The sequence below is a fragment of the Hydra vulgaris genome, chromosome 02 (genome assembly GCF_038396675.1).
Source record: "Hydra vulgaris chromosome 02, alternate assembly HydraT2T_AEP".
Taxonomy (NCBI): Eukaryota; Metazoa; Cnidaria; class Hydrozoa; order Anthoathecata; family Hydridae; genus Hydra; species Hydra vulgaris.
In genome coordinates, this window is record NC_088921.1 from 52,349,290 (window position 1) to 52,372,390 (window position 23,101).

Here is a 23,101-nt window from a genome sequence, read left to right on the forward strand (position 1 = left end):
CTAATTCTTACTTAATACTAATAAATGGTTATTGTTTTTTTAAATGCTTTAATTTCTTTCTCTATACATTTACAATTAAGTTTGCAGTGTGTTTGATAAAACTTTAAAAGTGGGCTGTGACTACCAGAAGGGTAAAAATGACTGACAAACAGTTTCTTCACCGTTTATTTATTTTTCTCTTATTTATCAGTTGCCGCCTGTTTTTTTTTTCCAATCTTGTTTTTTTTCTCTAAACACTAGAGTCTAGCACGGTATCTAATACACCAATTTCTTCAGTTTTTATTCTATTTTTAGAGCTGTAAACCAGGCAATATTTTTAAACTGTAACTTGTAAAATTTGAACTGGCCTGATTGATTTCTTGGTTATATTCCCTCATGTTGCTATGTGGTAATGACAAAAATAATTTAGCCAGAGTAAATAGTTGAAAGATTCGTTGGATGGAGTAAATAGTTTTCTTTGTTGGTCCTAGAGGAAAATATGTTTATCAAAGATGCCTGTAATAAAATATTAGTGTATAATAAAAGTCAAAAGTAATGTAAATAAATGTCAAAAGATATGTTTATGAACTAGTAAACGCATAGTAATTAATATTGCAAGTAATCAATATCGCAAGTAATTAATATCGCAAGTAATTAATAGTAATTTTTTTAACTTAATGGTGAGAATCGTCAAATAGTCAAATAGAATGTTTAAAAGTTTAATAAAACATTGAATAATCAAGCCAAAATAAAATACATTATGTATAAGTTAATAAGCTGTAAACCAATATCTTCATCAGCATCTTTAGCTGCTCTTGTTTTTCTAAAATCATCTTTCTATATAGTTAGACTGGAAAGTAAAAAAAAAATTTGTTGAAAATAATTTAGGCCTTAGTAGGACATCTGAAGCAATTGTTTCCACTTAACTAAGTTACTTAAGTTACTTGTTTCAATTCCTGAGTTACTAAATTACTTGTTACAATCCCTTCTGCAAGTTACTAAATAACTAAACAATAGTTACTTACACCATTTATTCTTTCATCCTTAATAATTTTTATCAATAATTATTCCAAACAAAAAAACCAAATCAATAAATTTTATTGAATTTTTGAATCAATAAATTTTATTGAATGCGCTTAACTAAATTTTTTTTTTAATTTTTTTGAAGCCATTATATAGTCATTACTTGTATTTTTTTTATTTTTTTTTTACAGCTAAGCATATTGTAAATAAGCATTATTAATAGTTTCTAATTGGCTTGCAATGACATCAACAAGATGTTCTTCTTATAATGTTAATTGTGCAAGTTTCAAGTAACGGTGAACTTTCATCAAATTACTTAATTTATTTAAAAAAAAATTTGTTATGAAATAAGTGAAAAAATTATTTGTTTGCAATTGCCAAAGCGTTTGCTAGCCTAATGGATGCAATTTTTTTTGTTTTCAATAATTTCTCATCTGTATTTTGATTATATTTATTTCATAATTGCTTTTTATTGAACACTACTACAGTATAATAATAATTGTACCTAGATTAAATTGCTGAGAGAAGATTGGCATAAGTATGTCTACATTTGTAACATAGTTTTCTCAAGCATTTAAATCTTAAACCTATTCATTTGTATTTATTTAACTATGAACAGTTTTTTTTTTCATCTGCACTAAGTCAGTTAGTTTTATTTTTCTCTAAATTGTTTTATTTATTTTCTTGTAAGTTTTGCAAATAAATTGCAAATAAATGAATGAATGGTTTCTAGATAAATTAAAAATTACTAATTGAGCGCTTGCAGTTTTTTTTTTTTTTTATTAAAAATTATTAAATATTATTAAATATTATTAAAAATACATATATATTTATTTAAAATCTCGTTTTATGTTAATTTAATAATTTTTATAGTGTTTCATTAAACAAATTGTTTAATGTTTTAAAATTTAATTTTTAAAATTTGCTTCATTAAACATATTGTTTAATACTAAGAAGACGAATGTTTAAAACAATTTAAAGTATTAAATATTCAGTTTAAATAGTATCTGCAAACAATAGTTAGCAGCATTATTATTAACTCATTAACATTAGCGGTTTTTGAAATGATTTTAATGAGCAAGAGATATAAAATGTGTGAAAGTTTTTTGAAATTAACTATTTTTAAATAAATTAAAAATTATCAATTGCCTGTTTGCACTTTTAAAAAAAACATTGATTTTATTTAAAATTGTTATTATTAAAATAATTTTTATTTTTTACCCTTCAAAGCATTAACTTATTTTTGTATTTATAAAGTTTAGTCAAGAAGAACTATTACTAAGATTTAAACAAAGAAAAAAGAAAAATTTTGACTGTCCAAAAAAACAATTGAGCGTCAATTCCTTGAGTTGGCTGGTCGAATTGACTGCTCGCCTTCAATTCACACGTCCCGGGAATCATGAGAAACTGTCACGGAAAATTCCGAAAAAATCCTTTGGAGGGAATGATCTTCACATATTACTGTTCTCAAAAATGCAAAAAATGAAATCTTTTGTGACCGTCCGAGAAAAAAAAATCAGTTTGAATTTTTTCATTTATTCCTTAAAATCATGAATTGACAACTTTGACTCTTTTTGCATTTTTACAGCATATCTAAACAAGTTCTACTCAAGCACTCTTTAGATATGGATACTGAGATGAATTTGACCAAAAACATCTTTACTAAGAAAAAATAAGTAAAATATAAATATATTAATATAAATCCTTTTTAAAGTTTTATATCTATTCTAACAAGCCATAAATGATACCATTTCCTGATATGTAATTTTTTATTAGACAGGATTTGTTAGTTCTTCCCAATATGTCTAAAGGACCAATCTTTAAATAAAAAAAAGCAAGGGGAGAGTCTGTCACCATTTCTCCTGTCTTTGACTTCTCCTCTATCAGGATGAGACCAGTTACAAGAGAGCAAGCATGTGACTGTTTTATCTGTAAGATAGGGCGGATGAAGCTCCTTGAAAAGCATCCTCTGGACAACCCACCATCTTCAAATTCAGCACAGCCTTAAGCAACACAGCGGAGGTGCTCAGACTGCCTTTCAATCATTGGAAGAGGGGTGCCACACAAATGCATCAATGCCTCCTTCAGTGAAAATATGACAGCACTTGCACTTGAAAACCCTAAGGTTGAAGAGCAAATTGCAGCATCTGTAGTTACTGCCAAGGAAGCCTCTCCACATGGAACTGACTCAAGCCTCTGGTGGGCGCCCTTTGCGAGTGAAGAAAGGTAAAACTTATTGTTCTTAATAGGTACTGCTACATTATTTTCGTGGTTTAAATACTTAAGAGATTTTTGTAAATTAGTAATGAGAATTCCTCTGTGATCCTAGGTCCATCCAGTGCCAAAAATCTCTTCCCTGAAGCTGATGTTTTGAGCGCTTGAGACTTAGGAGTGTTGGCTTGAAGTTGCACTTAAACCCAACACCAGGCTGTCAAATCAGTCTGTAAATAAGCTAGTGTCCACACTTAATCACTTCTCCCAGGCTCGAGTTTTGTAGCCAAACATTCACGCAATGTTTGCTGAGCTTGGCAAGAGCTTAGCAGAATACTTTACCCAATCTACAATTGAGATCACCACTGACAAAACAGAAAAAAGAAGTCAAATTGTTTTTCACTGCATCAAACTAGCAGACCTTCTTGATCAGCTGCTGCTCCAAAGGAAAATTTACTCAGAACATGTTGTGAAGCTTAGCATTGATGGTGGAGGAGGCTTTCTCAAGATCAGCCTCGGAGTTCAAGAAGCTGAACAACCTGAAGACTTACAATCTCCCCCTCGAAAAAAGACTCTGGCTTCAGGTGGCAAAAGACACAAGCGTCAAGTGCCAGCTTCTGATTGCTATTGCTGAAGATGTTCCTGAAAACTACACCAACATTCAGAAGATCCTTGACTTAATCCATCCTGATGGAGTTGACTTTCTCCTCTCCTGCGACTGAAAAACTGGCCAACATTGTATGTGGCATTCAGTCCCATTCCTGCTCACATCCCTGCACTTGGTGTGATGTTGAAGAAAAAAACTCTCTCAAAAAGGGAACCTTCGGGCGTTTGGGTCACTGCGACAGTGCTTTGATGCCTTTCAGGTAAAAATTACATTCCTTCTTTATGTGGAAAATTTATAACAGTCTGAATTTTTGACTATATCAGTTACCAATTCAAACAACAATAACTGTTTCTTGATACCAGATCTAACCTTTATTCTTTCATTAATGTCAATTTAATAGAAAAATTAGAAAAATAAAGTTGTTCTTGTGTTTCAGGTACATGGGCAAGATCCAAAACAAGCACAACTGTTCAAGAATGTCATTCACTTGCCACTCTTCGACAAACCAGACAGCTCTTTGTTCCTCCTTTTTAAGTTTTACAACTTACCTTATGCTAATCTCTTCAGATGTACATGGTATAGTGTTTTGTTTTTATTTTTCTTTACTAAATTTGAGCATTTATTTATACAGGATTGTGCCTTTAATATTTTCGGCATCATCGACACTCTTCAAAAGTTTGATGCTGTAGTGTCCTCCTGCTTTGGCAGCACCCTTGATCCTCACTTCGCTTCAAAGATTCAGGCCTTCAGAGCATCATACCTTTCTCTCCAAGGGGTCAGTGTCACCCCAAAAGTTCATGCAGTGTTCTTCCATGTGGAAGACTTTATTCTGTTGAAAAATAAATCACTTGGCAAATACAGTGAGCAAGCCACTGAGGCACTGCATCACAGCTTCAAATATCATTGGGAAAGATACAAAAGGCCCAACAACCATCCAGAGTATGCAAAGTGGCTCACAACATGCATGGTTGACTTCAACAGCAAGAGTGTCTAAAGTCATCAAGAGTTTATAATCTGTTTGGCTTGATTTAGGAATCCTTTTTAAAGATTATTGTGTACACATTCATCTTATTATCCATATATAAAGAGTGCTTGAGTAGAATTTGTTTAGATATGCTGTAAAAATGCAAAAAGAGTCAGAGTTGTCATTTCATAATTTTAAGGAATAAATGAAAAAATTCAAACTGATTTTTTTTTCTCGGACAGTCACAAAAGATTTCATTTTTTGCATTTTTGGGAACAGTAATATGTAAAGATCATTCCCTCCAAAGGATTTTTTCGGAGTTTTCCGTGACAGTTTCTCATGATTCCCAAGACGTGTGAATTCCTTATTTTCCATGCTGATATATAGTAAATAATATAATATATATATATATATATATATATATATATATATATATATATATATATATATATATATATATATATATATATATATATATATATATATATATATATATATATATATATATATATACAGGGGCTATTCTAGGAAAAAAACTTGGGGTGGCGGTACCCCATCCCGGAGAAATTAAGCAGAAATATTCCAGAATCTTGGCATTTTTTCATGAAAAAACTAATATTTGCCGTAAAAAAAGGGTCTGCAATTTTTAATTTGGGCATGCCCAAATTGGCGCTTAAATACAGTTGACACTGTCGAAAATGGTCTAAAATAGCCCCTGATATATATAGTAAAAATCAGTCTTGGTCAATTCATTTTTTTAATTGAATGTTTTTTGCCACTAAACACAGAATTTTGGTTGGCTAATTTAGTAATTAACACACAAAATTAACACAAAAAATTTAAATTAAGATTACAAAAAGGATAAGATGTTTTAAACATGATCATAAAGAACAAGGTTCCTAATGTGCAAACCATTGTAATATATGTAACTAGTATTTTTTTCTTAAAAATTTTTAAGAATCAAAGCTTAATCATGGTTCGCATCTTCCATTTTTACTTAAGTTATTATTTTGTTATTTTTATAAATAATTCTATTATTACTGTTATTACTAATTACTGCTATTAGTTAAGTAATATTTTCACGCTATATAATTATTTTTATTCTTTTTGATGTATTTAGAAAAAAAAAAGAACTAATGGTGATATTAAAGAAAAAAATACAAGGTATGTTCATGAAAATTTTCAAAGATTTTAAGGCCAGCTAGTATTAAAGTTTGCCAAACTCAAAGTTCAAAGCTCTCAGAGAATAAACTCTGATTTATTTCCTATCAGATCTCAGAGAGCCTGATTCCATCAACAGCTGTAAACTCTGAGTTAGCTCTCATAGGGCCTGTGTCCATCAACAGCTGTAAAATTTTAGAGTGTTATTATTACCATCATACACGTGTTTTCGCTGTTAGTGCTTTTAGTTTGTAATTTGGAGGCTACATAAGGAGCTATTATTTATGATTTTAAGTTAATTATAAGTGCTGAGGCAGCTATATTATCGTTAAGGAGGCATACACTATCTATGATTAAGTAAGTGTCTCTAATAGTTAAATATGATAATAGTGTTATAAGGTATTAAACATTAAAAAATCATTATTACCACTAAATTATTTCAATATATCTTTTACAAATAGTTGTGGTCTTTGAAGTAACCTTTTATCTATTGAATTTTATATTACGAAAAAAGCACCAGACCCATCTGCTCTTTGTGAGGTTGATTTAAATTTGGCTGTTTTAACTTTGGATCTCAGTGTTGTTGGAATAGTTATTTGGTTTGTAAAGACTCTAATAGTCACATGCTTTGCCTAGGTGCATATCAATTCATCTATTTGTTGTGAAACCAGGTTTGAATACTGTGACTGTTTTCTTAATGTGCTTTTGTTTAGCACCACTTTACTCAATCATCTTTTTCTTTTGAACACTAGAACTTAGAGTTTTTGTCTTTCTCAATCTTTTTATAGTTTTCCCGACAACCCTAATCACTTCGCTTCACTCCCTAATTTGTGTCTTGTCTTTAACTTTAGCATGAGCTCAGTTTCTCCATGTTATCTCCAAGGTGGTCCAGACAATATTATTATGTCACTAAAACTTGAATCTTCTACAACTTCTAAATCTCATTCATCCTATTGTTGGCCAAGTTTGAGCTTCTGTCTCATAATTGTAAGGTTGCATCTCTTTCTCTTTTCTGCAATTATTATCATTGCTGCTTATTCATTAACTGAAATAGCATTTAGCAATAAACATTAGCATTAACTCAACTTTTTTTCAATTAACATTAGCATTAAATCAACTGTTTGTGAATCATCATTAACACTCACATTAACTCAATTATTTGTGAATCATCATTAAGCTAAGTTGCATCATTTTATTGTAATTATAGTTTATGTTCAAAATACTTTTAGTCGTCTAGTTTTTTTCTTGGAACATTGATGCTTTCAAATTCTCTATTTTTTTTCTTCGTATTTTCCTGAGTTTTTTAGTTTTTCAAGACTTTCAACAGTTTGTGTGCTTTTTAATATGTTACTTTACTTTCTGTTAACTCCCAACTTAAATTGTGGTTGCTGATAACCTTGTTAGGATTCAACATGTTTAAAAAAGAAAAAATGCATTTTTTTAAATCTTTATGTTTACAATTTTTAATATTTCATTATTACTTAATTATTACATGATTCCTTTAATTAAAGAAAGACTTTTCTAGTTTTTTTTATAGTTAAGCACTACGGTATACAAAATATAATATTTATTTATATTTTATATATAATATATAAAATAAAATGTTTATAAAATATATTGTATATATTTTGTTACTGTATTTAAAAAAAAAGGAAACACAGATTTATAAACCTTGAAATACCATATTGTACAGTCATATGTGTTGTTGTTACTATTATTATTATTATTAATATATTTATTAACAGGCCTCGGTGGGAAGCAAGAGTTTTAGCTCTCACCTACATTCTCCTAATACAATTTAAGGAAGCAATTTACAGCTCTCGCAAAAGTATAATTTTTTCTCTCAAAAGTATAATTATCATTGTGACTAAAATGAAAAACACGAGGTCATTTTTATATAAATAAATTAATGGGCTAATAAACTGCAATGCTTTTTAAAAGGCACAGTTTTTGCAACAAAAAAAATTTAAGTCTAAAGAATTTTTTCGCGGCGCAATAAATGATGCTTGTTATGTATATATTATTGTAATATTAACGTTACAATGCTTGTAACAAGTATAATGCCAAATTTTGTATTTAATAAGCAATTTTTGTATAAATAAGTAGATAGCTTGTGCAAAAACCAAAAGATCTCGAAAAAGCAGTTTAGAAAAGCAGCTCGCATTGCTCGCCATGTTTGTTTTAGGAGAGCTTTTCTCCGCTCTTGTGATTATATTCTCCTGCCGAAGTCTGTATTAATATTAATTTTCAATATTTAAGTAAAGTGTACTTTTCTTGTAGTTTCTTAACAAGTTCAGAAAAGCCTGGAATGAAGGTTTGTCTTGTAATTAATTTTTTGTTACTGTTTGTATTACAATAGTTTTTTTTTTGTATTTCTAATATATTTAAATATTTATACAGTATCATATAAAATATTTGTGCAGTGTGATTTTATGTAATCGCCACTATTTAATCACAGATATTATTTTGGATTATCTTATAAAGATAATCCAAAATAACCTATAAAAAATAAATATCTAAAATAAATACTTGAATGTTGTTAACTTAAATAACAATTGACTTGAAATTAACTTTGATCTGATTAGGAATGATATTTGTGCAATGTTGTAATAGCATTTTTTAAAGGTTTTTATTATTTTATTGAAATTAATTTGTAAAATAATTGTCTTAGTTGTCCACTGGAATAAAAAAAGTTGTCGGAATAACTTGATGAAACATGAACTTAACATTCCCTACCAGTTCAATGAGAAATTTCAAAATTTGACAAAAAGTTCAATTTTTAATGTACTTTAATTAATTCTTTGAATTGGAAATTTCTAATTGAAAGAGATTTCCAGTTGTGGAAATAGAAAATAGGTCAACCATATACCGATGTCTCCAATCATAAACAATTCAAAAAATCTCTCGATGTAGACAATTTGAATTTTTTTTTTTAAATCATGATTTGCCATTCCTTTATTGTTTTAAATTTGAACAAATTTATTATAATTATATAATCTAAATTTAAACAAAAAATGTAAACTTTCATTTCTTCTATAATTTTGGATGGTTTTGTTAATAAGCTTGAGTGCCTGCCATATAACTTACACCTAAGAAACATATTTAATTTCTTTTTTCTTTATATTTTTTCAGTCAGAAAAATCTTTAAAATGTATTCAACTTTTTACTTTCTTTTGTAACTATATCATAGTTTTATAGTTCTTTTATTAAATTTGTTAGTATATATAATATATATACTATATTATTATAATATTACTATACTATTATTATACTATATTATTATACACTACTATAATACTATATTATTATTATATACTAGTATAGTACTATATTATTATAATTGCTATAGTATATATAATATATATACTATATTAGTGTGTATATATATACTATATTAGTGTATATAATATATATATATATATATATATATATATATATATATATATATATATATATATATATATATATATATATATATATATATATATATATAGTTCTTTTATTAAATTTTTATAGTTCTTTTATTAAAGTTGTTTTTTACTAAGTATTTGAAAAGTATATGGTAACAATGTGCTTGTAAATATGCATTAGTTTCTGATTGGTAATTTTTTTCTTCTATGTTGGACAAAGTAAAAATATCTCTAAAATATATTTATAAAAGGTCTGAAATATTTTGCCAATTTAGTGATGTTATGTTGGTTTATGCACAACAGAGCTGTTTTTATTTTATTCATCATGTCTTATGGCATCAAATTCATGCAACTGCCATCTTTTTACATTTGATGTTGTTGATGATTCAATGATGGAAGTTTTGTTTTAAAATTTATTGCCAAGATAATTCAATTTTAATTTCATTGTTTAGACTGTAGAAAAATGCAAAGAATGTCGACAACTATTAAATAGCAATGATATAAAGTTGTTTCAAGGCGACCACAGTGATGCTGTGAGCTTTTTTTTATATTCTTTATGAATGTTAAACCTAGGTTTATAGATGAATTTTTTTATATTTTCTGAATAAATACAAATTTTTATTAGTTGGAAGAATTTGCAATGCTGGTTGATCCAAGATTATCGTTATTGTCTGGAAATGAGCAAGATTTTGATACATACGAAGATAGACCTCAACACAAAGTTACAGAGTTCAGGTATTTTTGTAAAAAAACTTTTTATATCATTTTCTGCATTCTTTGGTCCTTATTTTTTAGTATTATATAATTCATCATAATGATCCAAGAATCTTACAGTAAATAATTAAAATAAAAGATAAATGTAATGTAATTTATTAATTTAATTTATAATGTAATTTACATTAATGTATTTAAACTATTCTTTGGGTTTTGATAAATATCATGTTATATAAAAGTTTTACCTTTTTTCTCACTCCTTGTAAGCTCTTGTTTTTCGATTAGTGTTTATGACAAGTGTGGTCATCTTTGTGCTTTTGACACTGGTCTAATTGAGAAAAATGTTGAGCTCTTTTTCAGCGGTTATGTTAAGCCAATTTTTGATGAAAATCCTGATATAGAGGGTAAATCATTAGTGATAATTTTCGACTATTACAAATTATTATTAGTAATATTTTTATTTTTAATTAATGTTTTTATTGTTGTTATTCCCAGGAGGCATTTCCACTAAAGCTATGGGGCCAATCAATGAGTGGTGGATTGCAGGTTTTGATGGCGGAGAAAATGCTCTGATTGGTTTTGGAACTGGTATAATTTCATAATTTTATGAGAAAATATTTTATTACTAATTTTAAATGTTATAGAAAAAACTTGTCTAACATATGTAATATTTAAAACTTGTCTAACATTTGTAACATAAAACTGTTACATGTATAAGATTGAGAACTCATAAATATTGATGTTCAAGGAAAAACTTTTAATGAATAAAAATATTTTGAGTATGAAGGAGCAGTTACTGAAAAAGAATGTGGCTTTGCTGATTGATAAACCACGTGAGATTGCATTTTTGTTGATGGAACAAGATACGATTGCTTGATTAAGCAGCAAGTATGGAAGTATTTTTAGAAAAGGGAAAGAGATGCAAACATACAATGGTGGGACAGAATCAAGATGAGTAGCCAGAGCAGGTCCAACAACATTTGCAATACATTTTTGGACCAGTATGAAGTGCAATAATAGGGTACGTGAGATATAGAAGTAATATGACATCGAAGTTTTAGTGAGAGTAAATTATGACCTAAACCACCTTACAGAAGACTAAGAGAAACTTTGCACAAACTAGGGTTAGAGATACAAATCAATGAGTGTAGGTAAAAGAAACTTAACACAAACTACGATCAGAGACACAAATCAATGAGTGTAGGTAAGAGAAACTTGACACAAACAAAGGTCAGAGACAAAAATCAATGAGTGTAGGTAAGAGAAACTTGACACAACCAAAGGTCAGAGACAAAAATCAATGAGTGTAGGTAAGAGAAACTTGACACAACCAAAGGTCAGAGACAAAAATCAATGAGTGTAATGATAAGTAATTAGAGTTAGTTAGAGAAATCTCTAAAAGATTAAAAAAAAAGATTAAGAAAAAGAAAAAAATTAAACCAGCTGGGTTAGTGCTACTTAAGCTAAGTTATTCAATCTAATGAGCATTAAAATCATGATTAACAAAAATATTGGCTGAGAGATCATTGGAAAAAATGCAGCTTTGGTAAGTAGAATAATAATAGAACAAAACGAAAGAAATGACTTCAATGGATAAATGCAAAACATATTAGGGACGAAGGTTTCCTTCTATAAAGTTATTGAGGGGTCATTTAACCTCTATACACTGAACTACTATCTTTAAAAAAAAAAATTTTTTTTTTTTTCTTATAAATTATAATGATAGATTATCTTTTTAGCAACTGAAATGTTAGGGTTAATTTAGAGAATTTTAGGGAACACGACCTTATTAATTTAGGGAAATTAAAGGAGCACAAGCTTCCTAATTTCAAATAGAAATTCTTATATGTGTACATGCAATTTTGATTATATTATTTTTTTAAGCATTTGCTGAATACATCTTAATGAGACCATCTGACGATTATGCTTCATTTATGAATGCAGTTACTGAAAAAATTTATATGAGTAAGGTAAGAAATTATTACTTTTGTATTATCAAAAATCATACTTAACAAAATATATAAATAATTTTTGAAGGAACTAATAATTATGAAATATTTATTTTTATTAAAAAAAAAGTTTATGAATTGTGAAAAAACAATTAAAAGCTTTCTAGTTTAGTAATCTTAATTTTGTAATGTTTTTTTTTGTATGCATAAGTTGAACATTTTTGTTTTGTTAGATGGACATAATATGTGAAATTAACTTTGAGTTAATTTCACATATGTCCATCTGTAAAATTATGTTCAAAATTTTATATATATATATGTATGTATGTATGTATGTATGTATGTATGTATGTATGTATGTATGTATATATATATACATACATATATCGGCCACTTTTTGCACAATCGGTATCGGCATCAGCCTCATTTTCTGATTTTTCAACTAATACTTTTACTACCATTGTGTTGTTTTTAGAATAATTTTATTTTGTGTTGTTCTTTTGTTATACTTAAAAGTAACCTCTTTAAGCATTGTTATCTATATGTATTCAAGTATACCCTACCCTACTTTATTTCTATATTTTTATTTGTTATTTTTGTTATATTTCAATTCACCTTCTTAAGGCCACTGCATTCAAGGAGGCTACTTTAGATTTGGTTACAACCCTCTCATTTTTATAACTCCGAAACACAAACCTAAACAATAAAGGCCGCTGCGTTGAGAAACAAGTTTAGCGCGATACTAGAAGGGACATAAAGTTGTATTTATTTCTTGAAAGCATACTTTTCATAGTAAAAAAAACTAAAAAATGTATATTTTTTAACTGAGTTTTTCAAATATCTTTTAAAATAATGGTTTGACTCTAATTTGAATCCAAGTATTTGTTTACCAGTACTGATTCCATGAAAAAGATTACATGATTTAAAGTTGTATGGTTTTATATTTTCAAAATTTTAATAGTTAGTTAATTCATCGGAATCGGCATCAGCCAAAAAAGTGCTATCGGTACATCACTAGTGTATATATATATATATATATATATATATATATATATATATATATATATATATATATATATATATACACATACATATATATATAGATATATATATATATACATACATATATATATATATATATATATATACATATATATATATATATATATATATATATATATATATATATATATATATACATACATATATATATATATATATATATATATATATATATATATATATATAGACATACATACATATATATATATATATATATATATATATATATATATATATATATATATACATACATACATACATACATACATATATATATATATATATATATATATATATATATATATATATATATATATATATATATATATACATACATACATACATACATATATATATATATATATATATATATATATATATATATATATATATATATATATATATATATATATATATATATGTTGAAGTTATAATTATGATTTTTGGGGAAATGAATCCTTAAGATTAAAAAGTTGTTTTATGAAATTCTTATTTTAAAGAAAAAGACAAAGTTTACTACAAATTATACTTTTTCAAGTGTCATTTTTTATAAAAAGAGCTAAACACAATCTTGATTTAGAATAATACAATCTCTAATTATGTAAAAATGTAAACATTGAATTAAAAAAATTAAATTAAAATTCTCTCTATTACTATGTTTTGTTATAAATAAAACAAAACAAATACGTTTTAAACAGAATTAGACTTGCAAGCCATTGGTAAATAGAACATGTGGCTGGCTCACAAGTTCAAGTGGCAGGATAGCCAGCTAGCCACTAAAAAAAACACAAAACTAGCTGCGGCTGGCTTATAAAGAATGAGGCTGGCTAGCCGGCTGAAAGTGGAAAATATCCTCTCTTGTTTTTAGTTATTACTAAATTTATAATACAACTCTAAATTATTTCACAGCAAATAATGTTTTTGTGTATAAAAATAATCATATTCATATTAGTTGGGTCCAGTAAACTTCTGCGAGAATTAACAATCAATCCAGCAGTTGAAATCATGGATTCTACTGCTACACTACTTGATGGAATACATAAATATTCATTCGCCAAATGTGCCAGATAGGGAAATTTTTTATGGTTATTTTTCAAAAATACCACAGGATCTTTTTCTTCTTCTTCTGTTGGCAGACAATTAACATAATTATTTACTTCTCTTGCTAGTGTTTGATGTTTACTTTGATCATGATTTGGTAGTGTAGTTTTTATTTCTAGAAGCAGTAATTTCTTTGCAGTTGAATGATTTTCTAAAACATAATGATTTTAATTGAACATCATAATGGTTTTATTTAAACAACATAAACATTTAATTGAACAACATTTTTGGTCAATTGAATGTTTGTTTAATATTTGATTAATTAAAATTAGTTTTATTATTTAACATTTTTATTTTATTTATATCATAACTTTTATTTATTTAGCTTACCATCTTATTTTATATTATTTAGCTTACCATCTTTTAGTAGTTTATTGTCATTTTTATCAACTGTATTGTTAATTGCTGAATTTGAATTTGAAATTTCTGTAAAACTTGATAAAGTCCCTAAGAGTATATCAGTTGCATCATTATTTGGAAAGATGGATTTAACTGCTGGATCTAACAAACATGATAGTTTGGCTGTTTTTGACAGTTTCAGACGCTGTTCTAATTTTGAGCTACAAACTAATTTAAGCTTTTTTATCACAGGTAAATTGTTAGAAGATACCTGGAGGAGTGATGCAACTTTATGCTTGACAAATGGAAAAATAGAAAGAGATTTACCCCCACTCACAACTTTTGTCAAGTTTTGAAATGGTTTAAGGAACTTTACAAGTTCGCCTAATAATTTTACATCAAATTCATCTAGACACAATTCTCTTTTTCCAATTTTTTTTTAAAGTTTTTTTACACCATTATATAACTGTTCAATAGACTCTGTCATAAAAAGTGCACTGTTCCATCGACTACATACTTGGAGTTTTAAACTTTTATGTTGTTTAGATTTGTATTTTGAGTTCTCTTCAAATAGATTATCATTTTTTTCATATTCATCCTCACTATCTACAATAACCGGATTGTCATTTGGGTTTAATTGATTCTCATTTGATATTAGTTTAATTGGGAATTGTTCATCAAGATTAACAAGTTCTTTTACTTCAGCAATTTTTCTTAATTTATTATAAACATCCACATCATCATTTGTGCACAAAAATTCCTTAATTAGAACAGTAGATTTGAAGCTCAAACATGTAACAATATTTCGACATTTCTTGAGCAATTTTAAGACTCCGGAACATTTGTTAAGACCATCAGAAACCAGAAGTAAATTCAGCACATGAGCTAAGCAATTTTGTGGCTCTTCACAACCCAGTAGACTAGAAGTCTTCATCATATTTGCAGCACCATCGTGAACATTATGCAAATGTAACTCTCCATACTGCTTGCTAAACATATCTTTAATAACATTCTTCATAAAAACTGCAAAATTTTCTGCTGTGTGGTTTTCCAGTGGTGTACAAGCTAAAGAAAAAATTTTCCTATCCCATTCACTGGTTATTACTGAACACTTTACACCTATATATGACAGTTTTTTGTATTTATCTGTCCAGCCATCAAAGAGTAAAGAAGCAGCAATGGAATATTTTAAAACATCTTTGACACTGCTTTTGACAGCATTGAACATATCAATTAAAGCCCAGCATCCCAAAGATGAGCGTGATGGAGTGACTATACCTAAATATTTTTCAAAAAAATTTATATAACCAGTTCTTTCAACAAGATTAAAAGCTAGCAAATCAGTACAAAACCAAAGTGCAATGTCATGAGGAATATCAAATTTTGATTTCAATGATGAACCGCTAATGCTGCACCAATTTTTTAAGATGTTTTTATTTTTTTCTTAAGTAAATACTTTATCAGTAATAATTTTGTGTACTAAAAACAAATGATTTTTCATGTTTCCACTTGATGTAGAACGTTTTACTGAATGAATTTTCGACAAATGGGCAGACTTTTTATTCTCTAATTTGGCTTTTTCAATTTCCAAACATGGTTTGCAATAATAATTGCTTTTATCGAGATTTTGACCATCTTCAGCTACAAATTCTCCATAATAATTCCAAACAAGTGAAGCACATTTTTTTTTAAAGGTGCTGCACAATCTTATCTACAAATATTTTATTGATGAGTTTTCATTTGGTTCGCGACAAAATAATGATGTATTATTTATTGATCTTTATATATTAAATCTCTAATTACCAAAAAGTAAATGTACCTGGAAGAAAAGGAAATTTTTTTTATATGCAGTTTGCTCCTAATGCGACGGTAAATAATATTTGTTATCAAATTATAAACCGAGTCAAACCATGGAAGTAAAAATTATTATATTGCCATGGTCAAACGAAAAATAAGCGCAAAAATGAAGTAAATTCACAACAAAATTCATAAAAATCAGAGGGAAAAAAAAAAGGATTGAGCATAACATTATAGTTTTAAAAAACAAAAACTGACCATTTCAGCTGTATTTTAGCGGCGGCTGCATTTTGAATAAAATAGCGGCTATTAGTGGCTATTAATAAAAAACTGGCGGTAGTTGGATATTAACTAAATTGGCGGCAGCGGATGAATAGAGGCGGCGGCTACCAAGTCTAAACAGAATATAAATATAGACTTCTATTAATTGTTTTTTGCCAAATAGCTTTTTTTAATAAGTTTTTTTATTACATTACAATCATTTTTGCTTATGTAGTTTTGTGAGACAAATTTTTAATGGTTATGCGTTAATAGTTTTTGTACATACTTATATATTTTTTTTTTTAACGTTATTTACCTCACCAAAGTCGAGAAGGTCACTACAGTTGAGGAGGCTTCTTTATTTTGGTTACAATCCTCTCTGAACTCTTTAACTCTGAAACACGAACCTAAACAAAACAAGTTAAAATTTAAAGTTTAGTGAAATGTGCACCAGCTGATAATTTTGTTTTGGGGAGGTATTAGTCATGATTTTTGAAAACCAGACTAATGCCTATTAAAATTGCTAGTTGATTTGTGTACACTTAACTGCACTTATGTTGCTAAATGACAAACGAGGCAAAGTTCACATAATTTTTTTTTTTTTTTTTGTGCTTGAGTTTTATTTACTACTAATACTAGTTAAAACTTAAATTAAAAAAATAATAATAATTTTTTATTCAGTGAATATTCTTACTTTTTTTAAACAGATAGTAATAGAGTTTCTTCTTAACAACCATGATTCAGAGTACGAAGAACTTCTTAATAAACTTGAGGTAAGAAATTTAGTTTTTGGTTTGAGCTTAAAGTTATAATTTTAAAGTACTCATCTAACCTTTAAAACGATAAAAACTCTAAAAAAAAGTAAATAAAAGTTCTAATTAATTTTGTAAAGTTTTAATTTTCCCTTTGAATTTTAAAAGTAAAACTTTTAAATCTGAATTACTTAAAACTGTGATTTTATTTTCAGACAACTGTACCACCTGAGAATTGTGCAAAATTTACAGAAGACACTCTGTTGCAACATGCGCAGTTTCTTGTTGAGCAAGTTAGTTATTATAATTTTTTTAATGTCTTCTCAATGTATAGCGTACATAAAAAAATGTTTGCTCTATCACTTTTATATGTATTTTTTTTCTGTATTTTTTTTTAAATATTTTTATAATATAATGTACTTAAAGCATAACAGTGTATAATTGTTGTTTAAATATTTTTTTCTACTTGTAACATGTACATGTTCTTGATTTTCTTTGTGTATTTACAGACTAATCTTTAATGTATGTGTGTGTTGGTGTTGTTCCGCACTTACTTTCAATAAAATTTTCAAAAAAATTTTTGCAGGTTTTTTTAAATTCTAACCAATCTTATGTATTTTGTGCAACCTAAAATATAAATATTGTCACTCAGGTTGAAAGTTATGATTCAGCTGCATTAGATGAAGAAGATTCTCCACGTTTGATTACATCTTGTTGTATGAGAGATCTTATAAAGTTGGCTGGTGTAACATTGGGAAAAAGGTAAGCATAATATATTATGAGGTCTTTGTCTTTTAATTTTGTCAATGGAACCACAACAAAGTGCTGTGATTTATATATAAAATATATAATGGTTATATATAATAATGATTAGCAACTAATATGAAATATTTTTATTTTTTTTTCATAGACGACAAATGCGTGGGTTAAAAGTTAAGGAAGAAAAGAAAACTCTTGGTCCAACTCTAGTAAGTAAAGTACCTATTAGTTTTTCTTGAATTTATGCTAAATTATAAAGGGATTTTTCGATAAGCATATTGTGAAACACTGTATCCAAAACCACAAAATCTTGTAGTATGAAAACAAGTTTCAAATATGGCTGTATTTCCGATATGCTTAAGACTAAAGACATACATATAGACATACACATGCAATAAACATAAAGTTGATATAGTTAAAACAGATTTTGACTTTAAGTAAGTTCAGAACTTGGCAGCTAAAGCAAGTGTAAATATAATTGCAATGTAGATTTTAGAAGAACCATCACAAATATGAAGCCAGTGTTCCATACGGATAAAGACAGATTCAAAATATATAGTTTGTGAATGGAATCTGGAGTAATTTATTGAAAAATTAGCAGATATTAACTTTGCAATAAATTGTATACATGGTTTCAATGAGAGTTCAATAGTTAAATAGAGGACTTAGTAGGAGTGTTATTTACCAAAAAAGAATCATCAATATTGCAAAAATTATTAACAGTAAGGTCATCTGGAAGATTGTTAATATAGATGAGAAACAATGCAGGACCAAGGATAAAACCATACTTACAACTCCAAAAGTTACTGGAAATGAATTGGAGTGATGTCTATCAAAGAGATTATGATGCCTTCTTCCTCCTCCCTTCTCATATATTCCCTTCTCCTGCTCATATATTCCCTTCTCCTGCATACCATTGCTGCACTGAGTCTAAAATCTAAAAAAAAGTTCTTTCTAACATATAATAAATATTTAAGGCATCAGGTTAAAGATGAATATGACATACATGAATAGCTTTAGAGCACCACAGAAATTAAAGTTGTTTTCTTATGATATACCGTCAAGACAAATTATGCTTGTTTTAAAAATAAACATTAGAAAACAAGTTTAAAATTATATAAACTTTTCAATAAAAAAAATTTTGAGATGTTTAGAAAAAAACTGTGTTGTTTCACCATTATACTTCCATTTAGAAGGTTAACAAACTTACACAAATTAGATTGGGTTTTACTCTTATTTTAGTCTGTGGTGTTAAAAAAAAGCTTACCCTTTTTAATACGACTGGGAACTTACAAACTATTTGAAATTGTGTTTACTTGAATAATACCGCTTTCCTACTTTCATTTTAAAAATACATCAAAGTATATGTTTATATCTCCTTATAACTTATTTTAAATAAATCATCAGGATGACATCTTAAATTTTTTTTAAATTAAAAAAAAATATATTTTTAAAGTTATTAATTGTGTGGAAAACCTTTTTTTAATATTTGTACACTTTTTGTATATTTATATTTAATAATATTAGATTATAGTTATACTTCATAAAACCATATTAAAAATAATCTTGTCTATATTTTCAGAATGTTTTAAACTAGTATAAACTTAAATTGAGTTCATTTTTTTAATAAAAATTATACATAACTTCTTTTTTTATATATTATTTATATAATTTTTATAAGAAATTTACACACATAGGAAAATATTTATTTTAATTATTATATTTTCTAATGTAATTATTTTTTAATTTAAATAAAACGTTTTGTTTTAAAGCCACAAGAAAAGATTGTAGTGTAAAAAAATCAATGATTTACATTAATCTTCAACTTTTGAAGTAACATCATATGTAGGTGTTACACCAAACAAGTTTTTTATTTTTTCAAGACTGAACTTGTTTTTTATATAGTACTTGATGTTGTTGAAGACTTGAACATAATTGCATATCATAAATTACCGATTTTATGAAATACTCGCAGGGGAAATCCCAAGTAATTTTTGTTAATATATATATATATATATATATATATATATATATATATATATATATATATATATATATATATATATATATTAATTTTAGTTAGTGAAATTAAAGCTGAATTATGCAAAAAACCATGATTTTCTTCAATGTTTTAAAACGGAGCTTTAAAATAGCAATTTTCTTAAAAGTTTTATTCATTAATAAGTTACCATTTCTATCATTTTTATTTTTAATATTTAAAAATTAATAGCATAAAAATTAATAGCAAAAAAATTAATGGCAATAATTTTCAAAACTATAATAAAACTTTGGTAAACTTCTTCACTTCCAAAAGGGCTGCCGACATCCACTATTAGAGTTGGAAGTTACTGGAAGAGAAAAGATGATGTTTAATAGACAACTTAAATGATTGCAAATTATATAAATCAGGAAAATAAGATAAATTGAGCAAAAAAAAGAGCTGATGTTTGAGGAATAAACTAGACAAAAAAATTTTTTGGGGCACTTAGGAACAGTTACAGTAAAAAGATGAGACTTAATTGAATTATGAGTAACACAAGAATGAATTTTAGTAGTTGACGCAAGAGACGCTAGCTCTTTTGAGCAGTGTCCATTAGAGTATTTATATAAAAGAGAAAGAAAACCAATATTACAACGATGTGACAATGGTTGAAAGAGAAATGTGATAATGTTTGGAGGTTGGCTGCAAGAGCAGGTCCAACTATGTTTACAATGCGTTTTTGCACCTTGTTCAAAAGAGAAAGGGCATTGTTTGAAGATCCGCCCCAGATATGGCAACAGTATTCCATACAAGGACGGATTTGAGATTAATAGAGATAAAGAATAGAATTCTTAGTAAGAAAGTGGCGAGCACAATAAAGAGATGTAACCTTAGCAAATTCTTATTTTGCAATCGATTTGATATATGGTTTCCAAGAAAAATCGGAGGTAAGAGTTAATCTTTGAATAGAAAGGGTAGATGACTCATTGAATACATTACTGTTAATAAATATAGGAAAATCTAGATTATTGCAATAACAATTAGCTGAAAAATTGAGTTTTACCTGAGTTAAAGTTCACCAGCCACTGAGAGCCCCATGCTGTAGCGGAAGTGAAATCCTACTCAAGCTCAAATACCCCCTCTAAGCAATCAGAGAGAGTTGGCTTCTTATCAAGACAAGAAAAATAGTAGCATCTTCAGCGAACAATGCCACCTAAGATGTGAGGATTTCTGGAAGATCCCTAATGTAAATTAAAAATAATATAGGGCCAAGAATAGAACCTTGAGCAAACCCCTGAAGTTACAGTATATGAAGAAGAGTGCTGCTGTTGAGGACAACTTTTATACTACAATTGGTAAGGAAGGAATTAATAATCTTAAACATGTTACCTGATATGTAACATATTTAAGATTATTATTTAGTATGCTGATCTTATGGAGAAGACCAGCATACCAAACTTTATTAAAAGCTTTAGAAATGTCAAGAGCAGCAGCCTTAGCCTCTCCACATCTATCTAATGCATGATATAACTTATCAGTTATTACATTTAACAAATCAGCAGTCAAACAAGAAAACCTAAATCCATATTGATTATCTAAAAGTAAGTTATTAGATTCAAGATGAGAGATTAAGTGTTCATTAATTAAAGACTCAAAAATCTTGCTCATGATAGGAAGAAGACTATTGGGACGGCAGTTAGACAAGTCAGATTTTTCTCCAGAGTTTTGGAAAATAGTGATTACAGATACTGCTTTCCAGCAGGCTGGAAAACAAGACTCAGAGAAGCACTTGTTAAATAGTTTTGAAAGTATAGACGACAGCTTTGGAGAACACTTCTGCAAGGCTATAACAGGTATGTTGTCCAGACCACAAGTTGTAGATGAATCTAAGCAAGAATTTACTTTAGATACAGAAGCTGGAGTGATACGAACGTCAGGCAGTTGATCAGCAAACAATTCTGCTTTGTCTTTAGGTGGCGTGGCAAAATCTGAATCATACAAGTGAGGTGGGTTAACAGGTTCGCCCTTATTATAGATACTGTTAAAGATTCTCTAGAAGTCACGCCTAATTTTTGAGATTAAATACAAGATTTCATGATCTGAGAATAGCGTTTTTGGCATTAGACAAAACTATTTTACAATGATATCTAGCAATAGTAAACAGGTGTCTGTTTTCATGAGAATTATTTTGCTGATGGATATGAAAGTAATGATTACGATTGGAAATTGCAGCACCACAATGAGAGGAAAACCATGGAGAAGAATGAGACTTGACTTGAAATTATCGAATAAAATATTGAGGGTTCAAATCCTTTTAACAGATAATTTTCCTTTTATGTTTTATTTGCTTAGTAGGCATTAGAGAATATAAAAGTTTCAAATTTTTAAATAATTAAGTTTTGAAGTAATAAAGCTTGGATTAAATAATTTTGAAACTTCGATCTTTTATAAATTCTATGAAATAAAACACTTTTAAATTAAAATAAAGACATTAAAATGATGCTTTTATTTTTTCTGTTTTGCCATTTATTTATTTTATCATTTGTTGAGATTTTTTTTTTTTTAGTTTAGTTGTGTGTTTTTTTAGTTTAGTTTTTATTTCTCATTTCAGTTTATAGTTTGTTTATTTTAACTTTAGTTAAGTTTACATTTGTTTATTCAGCGCATTTTTTAAAAGCTCTAATTTTCAAAACTTGCAAAGGGCAGTGGCCAAGTTGTCAAAACAAAATATTATATGCATGGTCATATAATGCGTGCAACTGCACGCATCACCTGAGAAGGCTTGAGTTTAGTATGTTTTTAATTGATTCTTTTTTGTTTATACTTTCTTATTATGTATTCATTTTTTAAAGAAAAAAAAACTTGCACAATAAAGATAGTAATCAAAATGTTTTAATTTTGAGGTTAATAGATTTTGCTTTAAAAAATATTTTTTAAATCAAAATCTATAAGCAATTACAAACTTAGTAAAAACAAATATAGATAAATAATAAGCAAAAAAATGCTGCTTTTCACTATTTATTCCTTTTTA

General features: G+C 27.7%; 1 protein-coding gene across 1 annotated transcript in view; it reads left to right on the top strand.

The window, feature by feature from the left end:
• LOC100202736 (DNA (cytosine-5)-methyltransferase PliMCI) overlaps nucleotides 1-23,101 on the top strand; it is a 105,231-nt gene that overhangs the window by 34,820 nt on the left and 47,310 nt on the right. Inside the window, exons 5-15 of the mRNA XM_065791342.1 lie at nucleotides 5,905-5,948; nucleotides 8,226-8,259; nucleotides 9,808-9,888; nucleotides 9,981-10,090; nucleotides 10,355-10,473; nucleotides 10,565-10,657; nucleotides 11,954-12,039; nucleotides 17,286-17,351; nucleotides 17,546-17,623; nucleotides 17,983-18,092; nucleotides 18,241-18,298. Of these exons, the coding sequence (XP_065647414.1) occupies nucleotides 5,905-5,948; nucleotides 8,226-8,259; nucleotides 9,808-9,888; nucleotides 9,981-10,090; nucleotides 10,355-10,473; nucleotides 10,565-10,657; nucleotides 11,954-12,039; nucleotides 17,286-17,351; nucleotides 17,546-17,623; nucleotides 17,983-18,092; nucleotides 18,241-18,298 (879 nt within the window). The remainder of the gene's footprint in view (nucleotides 1-5,904; nucleotides 5,949-8,225; nucleotides 8,260-9,807; nucleotides 9,889-9,980; nucleotides 10,091-10,354; nucleotides 10,474-10,564; nucleotides 10,658-11,953; nucleotides 12,040-17,285; nucleotides 17,352-17,545; nucleotides 17,624-17,982; nucleotides 18,093-18,240; nucleotides 18,299-23,101) is intronic.